The sequence below is a fragment of the Momordica charantia genome (assembly GCF_013281855.1).
Source record: "Momordica charantia cultivar OHB3-1 chromosome 1 unlocalized genomic scaffold, Mcharantia_2.0 BLBB01000001.1, whole genome shotgun sequence".
Classification (NCBI taxonomy): domain Eukaryota; kingdom Viridiplantae; phylum Streptophyta; class Magnoliopsida; order Cucurbitales; family Cucurbitaceae; genus Momordica; species Momordica charantia.
The window spans coordinates 1029255-1049783 of record NW_028275157.1 but is presented as its reverse complement, the minus strand read 5'-3'; the positions used below and the strand labels follow the sequence as shown (position 1 = coordinate 1049783).

The 20529-nt window shown below is 36.0% G+C and overlaps 1 protein-coding gene across 1 annotated transcript; it reads left to right on the top strand.

The window, feature by feature from the left end:
• Nucleotides 1-561: 561 nt before the first annotated feature.
• On the top strand, nucleotides 562-19517 carry LOC111017802 (uncharacterized). The gene is made up of 12 exons (XM_022293679.2): nucleotides 562-877; nucleotides 1589-1735; nucleotides 1837-1951; nucleotides 2067-2161; nucleotides 3094-3197; nucleotides 6933-6970; nucleotides 8214-8449; nucleotides 15608-15701; nucleotides 15806-15996; nucleotides 18495-18714; nucleotides 18891-19058; nucleotides 19162-19517. The coding sequence occupies exons 1-12, from the start codon at nucleotides 647-649 to the stop codon at nucleotides 19317-19319; spliced, it is 1797 nt and encodes a 598-aa protein (XP_022149371.1). The 5' UTR covers nucleotides 562-646; the 3' UTR covers nucleotides 19320-19517.
• Nucleotides 19518-20529: the final 1012 nt, after the last annotated feature.

The following is a 20529-nucleotide window of genomic DNA, read 5'->3' as shown; positions in this document are numbered from 1 at the left end:
CTTATTTTCTCTCCTATTGTAGATCCAAGCTCCTCCAAATTTCCGAATCAAATCCTTATCCAAAAGTTCGACGATCGATTCCCCGGGTTACTTGGTTTGCTCGACCTGACCCGAGTTCCAAAAAATTGCATCAACATATTAAAAAAAATGAAATGTGACCTTAAAATTTATTAAAACTTAAATAATTTTTTCCTTTACTTTTTAATTTATTTATTTACGAAATATGTCATTAACCATTAATTATAAATAATACATTTATTATTATTAATTAATGGTCAATAATAATAAATATATCTAAAAATTAATCTTAATTATTTTCTATATAATTATACTTAAAATATTCTACCAAAAATTATTTAAAATTTAAGTTATCTTATAATTAAAAAAATATGCGTGTATTCTAGTAAAAAAAAAGAAACACTCGCAGTGATTCGGAGCTAACTATAATATTTTCGGGTCTGTTCGGTTTCTCCGAAAACCGACCCGATTACACCCTAAATTTTATGATTCTCTAAATCCAAAGAAAGTTTCCCAAAAAGAAATAAATGTTCGTTTTCTTTATATATACTCTACGAAGCTTTTACTTGTACACGGACTCACGAATCTCTCTCTCTGCTTCCATCTTCGATTGCATAGAGGGAAGAAGATGGCGACGCCGGCGGTTGAGGGAGGAGCCGGCGGTGGAGGAGCAGCAGCAGCCGCCGGAGTAGGGCAGCCCAGGCAACAGCAACAGCAGCAAGGAGGCTTCGGACAGTCTATCACTGGAATCATAAGGATCGCTGTCTTTTGGTACTTCGCCTCTAAATTCTTCTCTCCGAAGAAGCCCTCTGATCCTGCTATTCTCATGTCCAATCTTTTCCAGAAGGGGGAACCGCTGGTAATTTTGTACATAGATTATTTGATGTGTTGTTGAGTGACGGCGAATTCGTTGTACTTGCTGTTCTCCATGTTTTATATGCGAGTAGTGATTTGGATAATTTTGGATTCACTTTTCTTGAGAGTATTTTATTTTATTTGTATGGGTTTTCTTGAATTTCGCCACGTCGGAGCACCACAAACTGAGCCTGCTGGATGCTGAGAAGGGTGTAGAATAGTTTTTTCACTCTAGAAGTTAATACTCAGCACTCAGGATTCTCAATATTTATCGTTGAAGATAGAAATGGTTGTTATTGTTGACTACAGGAGTGATCCCGAAGCTTCAATGTTATGCATCAAGCATGTGATGTAAAAATTAAGCTTTATGTAAATATCTGCATTGAAATTTATCTGAGGATGCTCGCACTGGTTTTTCAGCCTAAGAAGCATGGACACTTCAGTTTGGGTAACGTGTGTCGGACACTCCGATACTCCAACACTTATTGGACACGTATCATATCTGCATTGAAATTCCTGCTGAAGGGAGAGTTACCTAATTTGATATTTAAGCAGTTATTGCCGTAGATAATAATTTATGTCTGTTCTTAGTGATAAATATAATGTAGGTTTTTGTTTTCCTTGTTGCTTTTTATCCATATGTAGTGTATTATGTTTTTATACCATTTTATTTTTAGTTATAGATCCTGTTACCAATTGCATTAATTTCCTTCAGGATATGTGGTTGTATCTTTCTGAGCATGAAAGGTTTAACGACTTTGGAAGTGAAGGTGCGCTTGTTTGGCATGAGAGTGGTATACCTTATGCTGTATGGGGGCAAGAAAGTAGCAGGTCTCTTTCATTTAAGTACTATCCATCTGAGGTACTATTAAACTTATTTCAGGGACATTTATTTGTTGTCTTTTTAGTCCCTCTTATAATTCTTGATGTTAGAGGGTTTTGATGCAATAGCTCTTCTTATAGGCTTTGAAGCAAAATGGATCTATGTTTGCACATGTGTTCTTCGCACGGTCAGGGTACACTCCAGACCCTAGTGATCCAGAGTTTCAGCCTCTTGCTACATTTGGAAGGACACATCGTAAGATCGTATCTTTTTTCTTGTTATCTTAAGCTTTAGAGTTTTCTGTTTCATCTGTAATGAAGCAATGAGTAATTTATCAGCAATTGAGGATGTGTACTTTAATTCATTTCAGCTCTCGTGGTGTATTTTCCCAAGTCAAAATCAGATAAAAGGAGGAGTTTATTGGGAAATTCTGCAGGTTCTGATACTGGTGAAATTTTGAAAGAGGTGAGTCCTCTACCATCGCAAAGTTTTTATCAAATAACTTTCCATTCACTGATATTAAAAGCATGCATAGGTATGAGGCATGAGAGATGCTAATTAGGGAAGGCACTCTTGAACAGTCACCTGTTATTTTGTTTGAATGGGTTTTTCTACTGTCTTTTTTCTGAGGAGAAACGCATCTATTACTATTATCTTCCTTTTTTTTTGTTGTTGTTGTTGTTTAAGGCTGAGTTTTTCTATTATTGTTATTATTATTCTTCTTCTTCGTCCTGATTTACCTGAGCAAACCTAAAGAAAATTGTCTAGAATCTGCAGAGAGACGGTTGATGTCACGCTTTCTGCTTTTGTTGCATGTACCTTATGTGCTTTCTGCTTTTGATGCATGTACCTTACGACATAGAGAGAGAAGCTTGTTGATTGATACTTAATAGGTTGTGCTTATATAGTTTTTAAGCGTTTAACTAAAACATTTTCACCACATATTAATCCTTCTTGCATTAATATGCTATGAGTTATTAATACGATTAAGATGTTATGCTATGCTATGCCATTATTATATATATTAAAAAATTTACAGAAGTATATTTGATAGGTGTTAGCGATATATCACCAACACTTCTTATGGGCACTGGGATTTTTGAGCTGTGTTTATTAGAATGAGACGAAAGAAATTGCTCAAAAGAAATATAAGAGTTGTGTATGGAAGCTTAGTTTTATTGTGTATTTTCCATTACCTATACAATGATTCAAATTGCATCAGAACATTTCTGTTCTGTCATATTGTGGTGTGGTTCTCTTCATGGATTTCCTTAGATGGTACATCAATATTTGATCCATATCAATAATTCTCATTTAAATTAAATGTCAGCCTTCTATTTTGTACTTACGATCTTAACAGTTCTAGTCTAAACAAGTGTCACTTTTGATTGCTCAAGGTTGTTGATGATGACCAAGTTGAGGTGAAAGATGATGGTCCTGTGGAGTGGGTTTCTTATTGGAAACCAAATGTTACTATTAATCTAGTTGATGATTTTACTCGGTATGTTTACTACATTTTAACTTTTAGTTTTTGCAAGTTTTTGGAGCAATAAATTTATGGAAACATTATATGTGGTACTGTTGTATTTAAATTTGATTTTCCTTATTTTTTTGCTTTTATGATAAATATTTTTTGTACTTTTCATAAATTTATGGAAAAATTATATGTGGGGTCTGCTATGATGGTTCTGTCTGCATATGATTTTATTTCTGCTCGAGTGTGTTGACAAACTCCCCTCCCTCCAACTTCATTTCATGTCAGAGGGATGATTCAGAATCTTTCAATTAAGGAAAGAAAGTCTTCCGAGCAGAATTTTAATTTTCTACCTTTGTCCTCCCAGACATAATCTTAAGGAGAGAGTGCCTTTTTTTTTTTGGTTGGAAATCTCCTCAACCTAAAACAAACAGCTGGTGCTTCTAATTTTTATGATTCCGTTTTCCTTTTTGATTCCTTGGAGATGCTACAGCATCCTTAGAACATGCCTCAACCATTCTATTTTTTTTTTTTGATATCCGTGTGTCCGGGCCAGTTTGCGCGCACCTCGACTATTCACGGGCCAACTGTCTGACCGTACTACATTTGATTGACAAGGAAACTCGTAGGATATTAAATCCTAGGTAGGTGGCCACCATGGTTTGAACTCATTCCCTCTAAGTCCTTTGCTATTTACATTGGCCCTCATTGACCACTTGAGCCATCCCATGATGGTTGCCTCAACCATTCTATTAGGTTTCTGATTACGGGAAAGTAACAAGATAACTACACTGTAATATAAAAAACAAATTATAATATCAATAGCCTTTCAATATGGCTATCTCTCTCCCAAGAACTATGCCAAGTTCCTCACCTTAAACTATTTCCAAAAGATGTCCACCTTTTCTCCCTAATACATCTATTTATATCTAACAAACCCCTAACTAATTACCATAACACCTCTAATTAATATACTAATATTATTCCCAAACAAGCTCTAATAGGACTCTCACATTACCCGCCTTTCGAAGATACCTTGTCCTGGTGTGGATCATCAACTTAAAACTTAGATAATGGAGTTTTATTTTTATTTATTTATTTATTTTAAATAATTAAAATAAAACATCTACCTAGAAATGGCTTCAAACAGAAAGTAAAGGAAAAACCCTAGTTGAGTCGATTGCTCTGATGGGGCGTGGACGGTGTACTGCAGCGTATGGTGGATGATGGCGGTGGAAGACGATGGTGTGATGGCGGTGGAAGACGATGTCGCACTGGTGTGCGACAAACGATGGTGGTGGTGTGACAAACGACGATAGACAATCGTGTATAGCGACGGGCGCACAAGTGGTAGACGATGTAGGTGACACAGGCGGCAGTGGGTTGTCTGTGGCGTGGGGCAGACGGCAACCAACAGCAGGCACATCAAGTGGCGTAGGTTGGAGGGTCTACTGCATAGAAGGAAAAAAACGTGAAGATGTTGCAGTTAGGGTTACTTTCTCCACATGGGTATGCCAAATCGGTTCAGATTCTATGTTTAAAATCAAGGACACCCCGACCCAAAGTCCATCTTGTACTTCTGTCTCATTTTCTTTCTTTAAGAAGTCATGGGCCCAACAAATTTATTTAATTTCAGCCCTCTCAGCCCAATTCTCTTTTCCAACCCAGGGTCCAACTTTTCTTCAGCATCTTCTTCTTCTTCACCCTTCATGTGAGCCATGTGATTAGGGTTCCTTCTCCCTTCTTTCTTTCTTTCTTTCGTGACTCTTCTTCACCTTGAACCTCCATGGTTGCCTCTTCACAAAACATTCATCGGAGCCTCCACCCGAGCTCCTTCTCAAACCATACCCGCTTTTGCTGCTGGCATTGGCCTACATTACTACTTTAGACCTTTTTCTTTTTCTAATTTCTTAATGATTGTTTGCCTTCTCTCGAGCTTTGTTGCTGTTGAAGCTCTGTCTCCTCCAGCTTCTTCGTCTCCTTCGAGTCTTCACCTTTCGACATAAAATTGACAATGGCCATCAATATTCCTCCAAAAATCCAGCCTTAGTCGCGACATTTATCTTCCCAGTTCTCTCTGATCCTGCCAGAATGTTGTCGTTTCTTCTTTGTCATTCGATTTCTCCTTCATTATTCTTTTTGAACCTTGTTGGGTTTGCTGCTGCAGCCTCCTCATCCTTGGTCAACTTCTCAAGGGATCTGGAAACTCTTTTACGCCTTGATTGATTTTCCATCGCACTCCAGTAGGCATTCTTGGGTATGATCATCGCCTTCCAGCCTCTCTTAGTCTTCGCCCCTGCTTTCAACAAACCAATAACTTTAGGATGGGTTTCTTCATTGTTGCGCCTTCCCTAATTGATGTCTACTGCTATTTTTCTGCCCTCCGATCATTTGAATCTGCCAACCGATTTTGTGTTTCTTCTATTCTTCGTAGCCCTTCTTCTATTGCTTGTTGCATTTATTCCATAAGATCCCTCTCTTTGGCCAAAAATCCCTATAGGCTATACCTTCAACAATAACTCTTATACACGACCCATGGCTAGAATCGTTGCTCTGATGCCAATTTTTTAGGTTCCTAATTTCAGGAGAGTAACAAGATAACTATATTGCAATATCAAAGAGAAATTACAATATCAGTAGCCTTTCGAGAGGGCTATCTCTCCAAATAACTATGTCAAGCTCCTCACCTTAAACTATTTTCAAAAGATGTCCCCCTTCTCTCCCTACTACCTCTATTTATATCTAACTTATCCCTAACTAATTACCATAACGCCCCGAACTAATGTACTAATACTATTGCCAAATTATCCCTAATATGATTCTCACAAATTCTTGGAAAAGAGAAAAGCTTTTCTATGCCCATTTCAAAATTCTAGGTCTAGTACCTTCAAAATTGAAATTTACCCTTTTGTTTAGACCTAGGCAGTTTTTGCTTGCCATAGCCTAATATCTTCACTTTTGAGATTTGTTCAAACCTAAGAAGCACATATCGGACACGGAGTGTTCGACACGCCAAATGAAGTATTTGTTATTTTTTAAAGTTTTTTTAATTTTCAGATACGCTAGACAAGTCTAATGTCCCGGACGTATTTTTTCTTTTAAAAAAGGTACTTTCTAGCTTTCTATTAGACAAAGCAAAAACTTGAAATTACATGGAGGGAGACACAAATTTCACCTCAAACTTACTAAGAAATTCCCAGTTAATGGAGAAGAGGGTACTTATGTTCTTCAAATACTCCATAAAGAAGCCATGATACTTTCAGTCCATTGTATCTTGCCTTATCCTTTTGAGCAGCCATTATCTAACCAAAGGTATTGTCTAGAGAGGGCAGATAACAATAATTTTCATTCATTGTATTATAGCAATTTTGGGTTTCTTAAATCACAACTTTGTGGCTCTGTAACTTTATCATATGGCTTAAAAGGTGCCTATTGTTTTTTCCCCCCTTGATATATCTATATATAGAGTATCACTGACAACTACGTGTTTTCTTTATTTATTTCTTTTGGGTAAGAAACAAGTACTTCATTGATAGTATGAAATAACCGAAAAGCCATGGTGGCTAATTACAAAAAGGCCTTCCAATTAGAGGCAATGGCTCTTAGGGAGGAGCTATTGAAAGGGGAATAAGAACATTTACACCATCCAATAGCTAAAACATTAACCCTATAAAAAAAAATCTCGAATGAGGAACTAATACTTGTGAATTAGTGTTGTAATCTGCTAATATACCTAAGACATTTTTACTGTTTGTTTTGCAGATATCCTCATAATGCTGTCCCGCCAAATATTGCTCCTTGTATCCTTTAATGTTCCTTTGTTCATCTTCATGAATTTCGTTTTTTCTTATTATGCTTAATGGCTGTAGAAGTAACAAAAGAGATACAAAGGTTGATGGAAAGTCTAATACAGTTAGCGTATTTCAATAGATCTCATTAAGCTTTCATGCTCATGCCTTTCTTACGAGGAACTAATACTTGTTCGCAATAATAGATCTATGAGATATAATGATTTCTTGTTAAAACTAAGTTGAGGGCCTGCTTATGTTTTCAAGATATGATGAAAACTCATTTCTGTATGTTTTGTAGTTTTGTGTTGACACGGATGATTTTGCTATGGAATGATCTTCAGTTGAAACACAGTAAACCTATCATTACTTCTTTGGGGACTCACATTCTGTGGTGTACGAGATCTAAAGAAATAAGATAACCAGTTTCAATGATTCAAAATCATAACCAGTGCACAGTTCTGTTTTTAATGTACTCATGATTTATGAACATGAAAGTAGTAGTTTTTATGCTCCCAGAAATATTTCTGGGAAAGTTTGTTGATGGGTTGGATTGACACCTTATATGGGTTGAAGATAGGAAGTTCCTTGACAGCTTCTTATCTTTGAGAAAATTAGTAGGTCGATGTTTAGTTGTGATGAGGGTAATGGTGTTGATGGATTCTTTATAACATTCTTCCAGAATAACTGGAACCAGAGTCTTTAAAGTTTGAGGTGCACCGAGTTACAAATTACAATAGCGCTCTCTTAAAAAGCAATGTAATATTTCATAGATATAGCTCTCTGGAGATTGAATTACCTTTGATCAGTGTTTAGTTGTGTGCACTGCCAATAAATTACCTTGTTTATATTTTTATTTCTTGTCTCATGTTGTTAAATGATAGATCTAGTAATTTGCATGTAAAGTGCGAGGTCAAAATTACAATGCTGTGTATCAAGGAATGAGTTTTCATGATTTTAACGCTATCTACTCAGTATTATTTGCAATGAAAAAGGTTCTTTTGATCTGAATGATTGACCCTTTTGCCACAACGATGCAGATGGTTGCACACTAGGTTTCACTTTTCCTCTTCCTAAAACCTTTGGATATAATGAATAATATGTTTTCTGGCTTTCATCTCTTTATTGTCCTTGTAGTTGCTGAATTGGCTTAATAGTAGCCTGGAACTTCATGGTAACGTTGATGGATGGATTTTTGTTTAGCATATTTGAATTGAAACCACAACTTTAGATTTGACTTTCTTGACTTTAGCAGACTTGAATGTTGAGCCTACTACTGGAAACTACTATCCAACCATTTTTTTCAACGAGTTTTGGCTACTTAGAGATAAGTTGGTTCAAATAAATGAGACAGTGAATGAACTGACCCTTAATCTCGAAGTGGCTCCTATAAGCATGACCAAGTGGCAATTATTCCTCCAGATTGATCAGTCATTCCAGATTCACCGTAACTATGGAAGCATGATTGAAGGCGAGGCTGATGAGTTGAAGGTATTTGTTCTCTTTGACTTGGGGTTTTTTTTTTTTACTTTTTGGTTAAGTTATTTTGGTGCACTTTTTTTTTTCTGGTATGCAATCCTGTTGCAGCTTGGAATGTATGGTTGCTTTGCTCTGGAATATAGTGAGATAAAAGGGTTGAGAAAATAAGTAGAATAAATTATACTTGTGGTGGCTCCTTGTTGGGCTTATTTTCATTTATCTCAAGGAAAGCTCGGTTTCTCCTCATGAGAAAAAAAGCCTGGTTTCTCGAAAAAAAAAAAGCCTACTTGTATGATAGCTGTTTAAGTATCTATGAATTTGTTTTGGTAGGAAAAATTTCTTTGGAAAAATTGTGGGGGAAGAAAAATATATAACGATATGGTTAAATTTATATTTTAGTCCCTAAGTTTTGGTTTTTTTCCGATTGGTCAAAGTTTTTTTTGGTAGGAAATTGATATTTCATTGATAGTAGGAAATATTGAACAAAAAAAAATCCCAAGAACTGAGTTATAGAAAGGCCTTCATAAGACTGATTGAGCTATAATCTTTGAATGGTGAATGAAAACATTTTCGACTACCCAAGAGCTAGTACAAAAGCTTGATCATAGAATGTATTGAAACAGAGAATCTTGTCGTTGAAAATTATGTGATTTCGTTCTAACTAAATGCTCCAAATAAAAGCTCTAATCCATTTTTTATTATTATTTATTTATTTATAAGAAACCTTTAAAACATTAAGAGCAATACAACATGGGGGCAGGGAAGAGAGATGCCCCTCCCTCATGAAGCTTGATTACATGAACGCCATCCAATTTTTGATGATCATTGAGATAGGATAGTTTCAGAAGTATTTGCTATAAGAGTGCCTCCACCTTGTACTAAAAAAAATGTGGTCATTATCACAACTATAAGAGTGCCTCCACCAAGAAGCTCTAAGCTGTACACTGTACAATATCACAAAAGATAGAAGGATTTGAGGATTTATCCTAAAAGTTCCTCTAATTTCTTTCCAAGCGAAAACTCCAAAGAAGCTCATGAGCAGATGCTTTCCAGCCCAAAGTGTTTCTCCCTCTTTTTTGAAAGGATGCCACATTAGAAAGGAATGGAGGAGGATGTTTGGGTGGGTGGGAGTGGAGGGGAGCTTGCCAACCAAAGGATGTCCTATGACTTACTGATGTTTAAAAATATTCTCGCCCATAAAATCAGGACTTACTCATTTCATATGACTTGCTAACTTGAACCGAATCTGCTTGTCATTATTGACCCATTAAAATGTTTGTATACTAAATGTTGACAACACCATAAAGTTTTTTTTTTTAACAAGATACAAACTTTTCATTGATATATGAAAAGATACAAGTACAAACTCCTGAGAGAGTAAAAAAGAGAGGGAAAAATAAAGTATAAATTAATGAGAAATGAAAACATCCCAAGAAAGATAAATAGCTGAAGGAGAATAATCTTTAAAAAGAGGTCAGATCGAGCACCAAAGGGATTTCTTATACTTAGCTAAATCAAAAGCTTCGAACCAATCTCTGTTTTTCTATTCAAAAAGCTTTTGGTTTCTCTCAAACCATCGGCAAGCAATGGTTTAACTGCATTAGACCAAATCAAACGAGCTTTTGGGGGTAGAGCCGGACCAAAAAGGAGCTGTTTCAAATTTTTTGTTGCTGAATTCGAGAGAACCCAGCTGAGGCCGAAGAGACAGAAGAGTCTCTCCCAAAAACTTGCTGCAAATTGACAAAATAATAGCACATGTATTTGACATTCACTGTTTGCTGAACAAAGAGTACAAACTGAGGGCTGTAGGAGTGAAGGCGGCATCTTCTTTTGAAGAATATTTGTAGTATTTAGATTGCCAAAGAGAACTATCCAAGATAGAACACTGATTTTCTTTTGGACTGTCTAATTTCCAAAGAGACAAATGGAGCTTTTTTGGCAATTTAAGTGCAGAATCCAAAAACCATGAGTAGGACTTGACGGAGAAAGATCCTGATTATTCAAGGTTCCATTTGAGCTTATCTTCCATAGATGAGGGAGCTATGTTGGTAAGATGTTCAAGTAATGATGAAAACTCGAGAATTTCATGATCTTTGAGGTGTCTTCTAGATGCAACTGTCCAACATTTGACAACAGGATCCCAGCACTTCGAGACTGGAAAATGAGGGTATTGCTGAATGCTGATAAAAAATAAATGAGGAAACAAGACCTGTTCTTGAGGGCTAAATCCCCATGCCATTTATCATGCCAAAAACAAATGCGCTTCCCACTCCCAGTATGAAGCTAACTTGCTGCCATGCATTATTCCATTGCTTGCAGATGTTAGTCTGTGAGCAACGAGAACAGCTATTTGCCTTAGGCAAGGTCGTCCAATTGAAAGGATCAGATCCATAAATACTTTCTATCACCGTGCGGCAAAGGGCATGAGGTTCATGGCAAAACCTCCATCCCCATTTTGCAAGTAGAGCTGAATTCTTTAAAAAAATCCACCTAGGCCAAGGCCACCATTTTCTATATGAGCTGCAACTGAATGCCAATTGGCTACATGCTTCAGTTTTCTGCACTATGACCTTCCCAAAAGAAAGTTTACAAGCTTTTTCTATTTTCTTTCGTGCTGTCACCGGTACTTGGAACAAAGACATGTAGCAAAGTGGAAGGTTGTTGAAAACTATAGCGCAAACTGTCATTCTTCCTCCTTTGATATCTGGAAACGACCCCATCTCTCCAATTTCGTTGAGAATTTTTTCAGAACCGGCTCCCAAAAAGTCAGCTCGGATTGCCCCCAAGTGGTAAACCAAAATACAAAATAGGAAGAGCTTCCACCCTACAACCAAGAAGAGCAGCAAAATGAGTTACCTTTGGAGCATCAATGTTTAGTCTGATGATGGAGGATTTTTCCCAATTGATCTTCAAACCCGACAACCACTCAAAGGCCTTGATGGTGTAAAAAAGAACTTTCAGCATAGAATCTTCATTCTTGCAAAACTGAAGGGTGTCATTGGCAAATTGAAGGTGAGAAATGTGAACTCTTTTGCTTCCCATGACAAATTCTTCAAAAGAATCGTTTGAATAAATATTCTCTAAGAGGCTACTAATACCTTATAAATAGAAGATATTAAACTGACCGGTCGAAAGTCTTTTACCCTTACAGTTAATTCTTTCTTTGGTATCAAGCATATGAAATTATCTTTAAGGCAAGCGTTAACGTGACCATTACGATAAAACTCCTCAAACATTCGTAGAAAATCCGACTACAGAAAAGTCCAATATCTAAAAGTAAACTCTATTGTGAAACCATCCGGGAGCCTTGTTTTTGTCAAGGCTTTTAAGGGCTGAAAGAAATAAAGTTACCACATTTAAATTTAGGGTAAAATGCACTTTTGGCCCTTGAGTTTGAGGTTAAGTTTCTATTTGGTCCCTAAGTTTCAAAAAGTGACAATTTGATCCCCGAACTTTAAGAAATGGTTCTTAAAAGGTCATTGGAGTCAAAATCACTCTCAAAATGTTGATGTGGCAATGTTGAGTTGACAAATTTTAAGTGCTATGACAAAATTTAATACTTTTATATTATTTTTCTTTTCTCCACTCTCCCTCCCCCTTGTTAGTCCCTCTTCTCTAATTTGATGGGCTAAAACTGCCTTTGCAGATAAATCTATACAATAAAATCCAGATCTCCATTAGAGGAGACCCAAATCTGCCCCATTCTCTCCAATTTCTTCACCGCCTCTAGAGACTCATCTCCAAGCTCCCCATAAAAACCCAACCCGAATCCTCCACTCCCGATTTTCCTTTAGGAATTCCCCGACGCCCACCGGATATCTCTTCAATTAACTTGTCTTCCTCCATTGCGTCTTCAATGGAGCTCAGCAGTTCCTTCATTTCCCGACGATAGAATAAAAAACAGAGCAGGCCATAAACACCAGAGCCACTCCGGCAAGGAAAACACTCATCCGCACGATGTGTGTTCTGCTTTTGTATTGGCTTTTGCTCATCTCACGGTCGCCGCCGTTGATGGGGAGCTTCGTTTTCATGTATGAAATGTAGCCGTCGGAGGATTTTTGACGACCGCTGTAAACTTTTGATTTAGGCGAGGAGGAAGAAATTTCTCGAAATGGGTTCGAAGAATAGAACATGGAAAGAACAATTTTTGGGGCAGGCCGTTTCGTAGGGGTTCAAAATCAGAGTTGAATGAAGGAATTGAGAAGTAAAGAGCGAAATAATAGAGATTCTTCCCAAATACAGAAGTTCGGTGGAGCTGCCATTATTGGGGAGGAAGGAAGGAAGAGAGAGAAGAGATGGGAAAAAGAAAAATAATATAAAATTATTAAATTTTGCCATATCACTTAAATTTTGCCATCTCAACATTGCCACATCAGCACTTTGAGAGTGATTTTGACTCTAGGGACCTTCTAAAGCCATTTCTTATAGGTCGGGGACCAAACTGTCACTAAACTTAACCTCAAATTCAGCGACCAAAAGTGTATTTTACCCCTAAATCTATATATCATCATTCTTTTAACATTTATTGATATTTAGTGGGGGTGAGAACTTCATTAAAAAAAGTTCCAAGGAATGAAATTTAAAATTTTAAAACATTAGGAAATAATTTGAAGAAAGACCCAAATATTGGGAACTAAAATATATATTTAGGCTATGAATACCAAACTGATTGAAACTGAAAAAATCTATTGCAATCGAACAAACCAACTAAATGTGGCTGATTGGAGTGGCTTTCTTGTAACCAATTTTGGCTTTGAAGTGGGCTTTCCTCCCCATCCTGTTGTATATTTCATTAATTTGTGAAATATAGTGTTTGTTTAAAAAAAAAATCTGAAAACCGGATTACTATCGTACTCTGTCGAACAATGTATCATTGGTTTTTGGGTTTTGGCTTGCACCCCTAGATGAGAGGCTATGGAAGTTACATACTTATAGGTCATTTTATGTGCAATTATTGTTCTATAACAGTGCCCAACAACAGATATTCCCTTTACAATTTGGATAGGTAAGTACCCGAAGAAGGTTGGAGTAATTTTGGTGACAGCTTGTCTTCATGGACTAAACAGAGTTGATAATACCTCTCCGTGCTCTCTTTGCTTGTAATTGATACAAATTGGGGGGGAGGGGGTTGTGAGGTACTGGGGAGTGGTCTTGTTTGAAATATTGGTGGTTGGATTTAATTTGTACTTTTTCACATATCAATGAAAAGGTTGTGTTTATATGTAAAGGAAAAGAGATTGTTTTTTCAATTAAAAGGGGCTCCCTAGATGGATCCGTGCCTATAAAATTTTAGGACCGGAATCTATGGGTTTAACAGGTCTAGAAGTTTCAGGACCATCCGAAGCTTAAAATTTCTACTTGTGAGATATAAATGAGTTCAAACATGATAATTCCCGTGGCCAAGTATTGTTTTGCCTGGAACTCCTAAGTTTTAACATTTAGCATACTTGTATAAAAAATGCAGCGGTCAAAGGACTATGTTAAGCAAAAAAAGACCTAGACTAAGTCCAAGTTCCTTTACTCTTTCACTAGCCTCATTGATCACAACCTATGGAGGTTCACACACACTTTTGCGCACTTTTGGTTTTGTGGGGGGAGGAATTGGATAAGGTATGGGATTGTATTGATTACTTGGGCATTTTAGCGGTTTGAACCAAAGAGTTACTATCATTTTCCTCGTTCTTGATTTTTTATCAGCCGTGAGTATTTTTCATTAATCTCTTTAGCCTGTGATTGGTTAAACTTCTAGTTCTCCATTGTTTCCATAATGTTGCTGAAAGTATAGCTTTTTCTTAGTGAGAAATACTGTTTGTTCTTATTAGTATGAATGATGGCATCTGGGGCTGGCGGTTTAGTATAGAAACTTCAGCTCTTTGGAGGCAAGTTGTGGCAAGCATTTATGGTATTGACCATTTTAACTGGAATGTTTCTGGGAAAAAAATTGGTAGTCGTCGTAGTCCATGGTTTTGCATTAAAAAACAGTGGTCGTTGGTGGCAAACTTCACCTTTTTCAGGGTTAAGAATGGCAAAAGAGTTCTATTTTGGCATCATTTATGGCTGGGGGATTCTATCTTAAAGGATAGGTTTCCATCCTTATTTCGGATCTCTTCTTCTCCTTCTATACTAGTCTATGATGCTTGGGACTCACATTCTTCTTCTTAGAGAATTGAAGTTAGGAGAATGCTAAAGGATGAAGAATTGGAAGAATATTTATCTTTGCTGTTATGTTTAAATCCGATTCAGCTTTGTGATGATGAAGATCAGTTGAAATGGAGTTTAAACTCTTCTGAATCCTTTTCGGTTAGCTCCCTCTGTAAGCCTAGAGTTAGTCCTTCATCTCTGCCTAAGGATTTTGTTTCAAGATTGTGGAATTCGTGCGGCCCAAAAAGGGTGAGTGTTCTAACATGGATTCTCCTTAATGGGAAAGTAAATACTTCCGAAACTCTCCAAAAGAAGCTACCTAACATGCTCCTCCAACCTTCTATATGTGTTTTGTGTGCTGCCACTTGCGAAGACCAAGTGCATTTGTTTCTCTTTTGTCCTTATGCATCAGTTTGTTGGGATCTTTTCTTTCATATGTTCAATTTAGCTTGGGTAAAGGACAAGTCAGTATCTTCATCAATTTTTCAGTTGCTATTTGGTCCTTTCTTTTCGCCTAAAGCAAGTCTTCTTTGGGTAAACGGCCTTAAAGCGCTTATATATGAGTTATGGTTTGAGCGGAATCAAAGGACTTTCAAAGGGAAAAGCCATTCAGCTTTCGAATGCTACAGTATAGCTAAGTTCAAAGCCTCACAATGGTGTGCTCTCTCCAATCTCTTTGCAAATTATTCTCCTAGCATGATTTGTTCTAATTGGGAGGCTTTTTTGTGTAATGTTTAAGCTTTATTTATTAAGTTTGGTTTGTTTGTATCTTTTTTATTTTTATTTTTATTTTTTTTCCTTCTTCATCCCCTTCCTTTGGGGGTTTGTATCTTTGAACAATTTTTGTTCTTTTTCATTTATCAATGAAAAGTTCGTTTCTTGTTAAAAAAATAGTATGAATGATGGCATCTGTATTTGTCATCTCAAAAACTTGAAAAAGAAGTGAGTTGCTTATACTTCATAAGTTAGATAATTTGTGCAACAAAACACTATTTTTATCCAAATCGTGATTAGTGAATTATATTTCAGAGGGTGTTCTTGGAAGGAAATCCCTATCTCCTGGCAGTTACGATGGTTGTCTCATTACTTCATTCAGTTTTTGATATGCTCGCCTTCAAGAATGGTAAAGAGATCTTCGAGCACTATTTTTCGTCATTGGTAAATATCTATAATTTTGCAAAGCAATCTATGTTCTTTGCTAACTTATGTTGTTGGTTTCTACTTCAGATATCCAATTTTGGAACAAAAATAAGTCTATGGAAGGACTTTCTGCGAAGTCTGTCATTGTCAGCTTTATATCGCAACTGATTGTCTTCTTGTATCTACTTGATAATGATACTTCATGGATGATACTTGCAAGTTCTGGCATTGGTTGCTGTATCGAGTTCTGGAAAATAGGGAAAGCTATGCATATAGAGGTAGCATTTATTTTTAATTTCTTCACTGCTCACAAATATTTTTTTCTGGCTTTTGCTTTTTTAATTTGCTTTTATTATATATACATGTGTTAGTATACGTCACCGTATTATCTTATTAAACAGTATGCTTTCATGTTTGCGAAGTTCTCTTTTCATGCATTCCTTGCGGAAAGCTCTAATGTGATCAGATCCTTAGCATTTCCTTTCTGGTTGTTTATTTCTTTTGTTTTAGTTGCTGTCTATTATTTGCTGCTGCCTTTTTTCAATAGGAAATAGACTGATGACAATTAGAATCTCAATGGAAATTATGGAAACGTGCTAATTTGTATCACAAGATCAAAGAAGCAAAATATAAAGGCCTACTAATCATTCAATAAGTTTAGTTTTCTCTTACATAGGTGATTCAATATTTTTCGCTCAGCTCATACCATTTCTCTCTATTTATGGTCACCACACTTACTCTAACAAACTTACCATGACTCATATGCCCTTAGTAATACTTATATGATTTTATCTTAACAAACCAACCAACTAAGATAACTAATAAAGCTTTTCTCAGTAGTCCTATCATTACTTCACCCAGAAACATACCTTCTCCATAAGATGTTGGTCAAATAATGCCATTTAAATGACGCCAACTCTTTCCCAATCCATGGTGATAGAACAGAGAAACTCTCCAGGAATTCGAGAGTAATTGTTGGCTCTTTAATTAGAAACCTACGTAAATGCAGAGGCAGTAATCTTCCGACCCAAAATCAGTTCAAATGGTGTCCTACTCTCATTTGGAATTATCTTCTTTGGTTTCCCCGGATTTATACATGCTAATCTTTTGTCCTCTCAACCGTGATCTCAATCATTTATATCATAAGTTGGTGTCTCTCTCGTTGTTGATTCCCAACCTTCCCATTTGGAATTTCTTCTTTAGTTTTTGTTTATTTATTATTTGTGAATATTAGCTGGAAATATTAATGGTTATTTTGCAAAAGTGAGTATAACTCAATGGTAACATATATATCTCAAACTAAGAGGGCGTGAGTTCGATTCTCCACCCCCACATGTTGTACTAAAAAAAAATATTAATGGTTATTTTATTCTTATTTCACTTTCTGCATTGAGCCTTACTTCTATATATATAAAAAGGCTATACTTCTATATATATAAAAAGGCTATGTATTTCTTATCTTTAATATACATTGGAATACAAATATTTTTATTCCATCTAAATCAAGTGTTTCCCCTGATTTGGAGTGCCTTTAACAAAGACAGAGGGAAGAAAGACAAATTAGAAGGGCTAAAGTCTCTTTCTTCTGGCTCAATCAAATTCACTAATGAAGGATTGGTTTGTAAGAATTCTTCTTGCGATTTCTTGGATAATGGAGATGATGAAGACGATGTAGTGGTCAGTATCAGGAGTTTGGATTCATCCCGGAAGTCCTTAGAACCTCCTTTTGAAGATCTTTGTGAGAAATCTTTTGAGGAAGACTTTCAAATTCTTTTCATTAATCAATGAGAAGCTCGTATCTTGTTAAAAAAAAAGCGCTTCCCTGATTTGATCCTCTCAATTGTGATCTCAGTCATCTCTATAATGAGTTGGTGCCTTTCCCCATAATCGGTCCCTTGCCTTTTCTCTTTCATCCATCTTTTTTCTAAAAAGAAAAAGAAAAAGGAAGGAATTTCTTTCTAAAAAGAGGGGGAAACAATAAAAGGTGAGGGCTTAAGGCATTCCCTTCCTACCACTCTAAAGGGAGCTTTTAGAAAAGGCCTCAACTTGAATTGCTAACAAGAATTGCTTTAAAATTCCTGTTTCTATCCTTAAAAGTTTTGCTGTTGTTTCTCTCAATCCAAAGCATCGATAGGACCTAGAGTAGGCTACCATGAGACAACAAAGATTCTCTTTCTAAAAGAGAGTCAATTTGAACTATTATACGTCTAAGGCTTTATACTGAAATAATTTCAGAAGTTTTCCTTTCTTTTTCTGTGTCAATAAACAATTTGAATTGCTTGGCTTATTTTAGAACAAATTCAAGTCAAATAGTATTGATTTGAAGGACCACTTTTTATAGTATTTTGGATCCCAAAGGGCTCAACCACATGAATGTGTAAAATACAAGATTTCCCATCCTAGTAGGAAAGGGAAGGAATAGATACTCGAGTAAACAGAATTCCATGCATGATTCGTAGACGACTATTGGCAATCTATACAGTCACTGCTTTGAACGTTGGGATGGGATCAGGCTTTTAATGAAATCTCTTAGTTATATAGTTTATTGTCCTCAAAAAGAAAAGATACGTATGCTGATGGTTGTGTACAAATATTACTTCAATTAATTAGTTTATTTTAGTTGCTTCTTTTGTAGATGATTTCATTTGTCTATTACCCATTTTGTCTCTTTTTTCTGTAAGTGATTATTTTATCTATCCTTGTCCTATAAATGCCTTATTCATATCAACAATGGAACCTTCTATCTTCTTTCATTATCTTTTTCCTTTTATTCCAGATTGATAGGAGTGGAAAGATACCTATGTTGAGATTCCGTGATCGCGAGTCATATGCAGGAAATAAGACCAAGGAGTATGATGATCTTGCAATGAAGTATTTGTCCTACGTGCTATTCTTCCTCGTTGCTTGTTCATCCGTATATTCACTCATGTATGAACAACATAGGAGCTGGTATTCTTGGATTCTCTCTTCACTTACGAGCTGTGTGTACATGTTTGGTAAGTCCTTGCATGTTTGTTGTTTTTTAACTACCTTTTGCACATGAAGTATTAATTTGGAAATATGAAATAAATGATAAATCTTGTTTCTAAGTTGCAATCTGAATCTGTGAGTGCAACTGAATACTTGTAACTGTGTTCTCAGTCTGTTATATCTGAATTTGGATTTCTTTTAGGGTTTATTATGATGTGCCCTCAGTTGTTCATAAACTACAAGCTCAAATCTGTTGCCCATCTACCCTGGAGACAAATGACATACAAGTTCCTTAATACAATCATCGACGATCTATTTGCTTTTGTCATCAAAATGCCAACCCTGCACCGGCTTTCGGTGTTCCGAGATGGTGAGAAAATTATCAATCAAAGTGGGAACTTTTTGTTTTGTTATTATCAAACAGTATATTTGGAAGAGATGTTTTTGATGCCTGTAAATTGGTTGCCCTGCAGATATCATATTTCTTATCTATCTATACCAGAGATGGATGTACCCGGTCGACAGGAAACGTATAAACGAGTACGGTTTTGGTGGCGAAGAAAACGAAAATCAAGTTGCTGAAGCAACAATTGCGAGTGTTGCAAATGAAGATGACAAGAAAACTAATTAACTGCCAATCCTTACATGTTATGTTACAATGTTTAGAATTGTATAATACGGTGAAAGGCAAACGTTTTTTTTTTTTTTTTTTTTTGGGTTAAGTCAGGTTTGATTGCAAAGCTCTTAGAAAGGATTTATGTTTTTTCCTTCTGCTTTCTAATTTCTATAGTGAATTTGATTATTTATTATGAATTCTTTTTTCTTCCTACCATCACATTCCACGATATCCTCTCTCTCCCTCTAAAACCTGCTTTCAATATTCACTTTATTTCTGTATTTTTCTTTTCTAATATTCTTTTAAACCATGTAGTGTGGAAATCTACGCATCTTTTGATCTATTTGGAGGTTGATGTGGAGATTTTGATTTCATGGATATATCGATCAAACATTGGTACTATAAAAGTTATTTTGATTAATAATAAAGGTTTTTTTTTACTTATTTATATTCATATAAATGATTCATTAATGATGTTTTTTTATGATGTTTAAAAGATTTTTATACGATTTGGTATGTGACGAATATTTTAATTCTAGTTCACGGGGTGAGCAAATAACTTTGAAAACTTGATTCGACCCATCAAACGGATCAAATCAGTCAGTTTGATGGAAAAATTGGTTGGAATTGGTTTTTAAATTCCAAAATTGATGTTTGGTCGGTTTGATTGGAAAAGGGATTTTCAAACCAACCGATCATTTATATTTAATTTATAAAAATAATAAAATTAAAATAGGGTAGTCCAAGCCGCGTGCTGTTGCAGTACTGCAGGAGCATTGAAAACATCGACCACCAAGCTAGTTTTTTTTTTTTTTTTTTATCTTTATTTATTTATTTATTTTTTTTTTTTTTTTTGTTATCATCTCCATTTCTCCTCTCCCATTTATTTTTCTCTTTTCATTTATTTTTCCCGTCTCTCCTCTCATCTCTCACTTTGCCCCACTCCATTCTCCCTCTTCTTCTTCATTCTTCTCCCCTTATCGGATAGTTGATTTTCCATCATTTTTTTTCTTCTTTGCTTCGTACGGAAGCTTACCATAGCTTCGGCACCAGCATCTTCTACTAAAAAGAAGACTGTTTTAAATCCAACGAAATCGACCAATTAAATCGACCAGTTGAGATTGGGTTGGTGCAAGATGACACGACATAGAAGTCGATTTCCATGATGGGAAATTGACTAGGTTGGTTTTTGACATCGAGATTGGTCAAAAACCGACACTGAGCA

What these genes read in the sequence shown, in the direction of transcription:
- LOC111017802 (XM_022293679.2), top strand. Translation starts at nt 647, where the DNA reads ATGGCGACGCCGGCGGTTGAGGGAGGAGCCGGCGGTGGAGGAGCAGCA. An exon ending in TCCAGAAGGGGGAACCGCTG is followed by an intron (nt 878 to 1,588) that starts GTAATTTTGTAC and finishes AATTTCCTTCAG; the next exon opens with GATATGTGGTTGTATCTTTC. An exon ending in GAGCTGTGTGTACATGTTTG is followed by an intron (nt 18,715 to 18,890) that starts GTAAGTCCTTGC and finishes GATTTCTTTTAG; the next exon opens with GGTTTATTATGATGTGCCCT.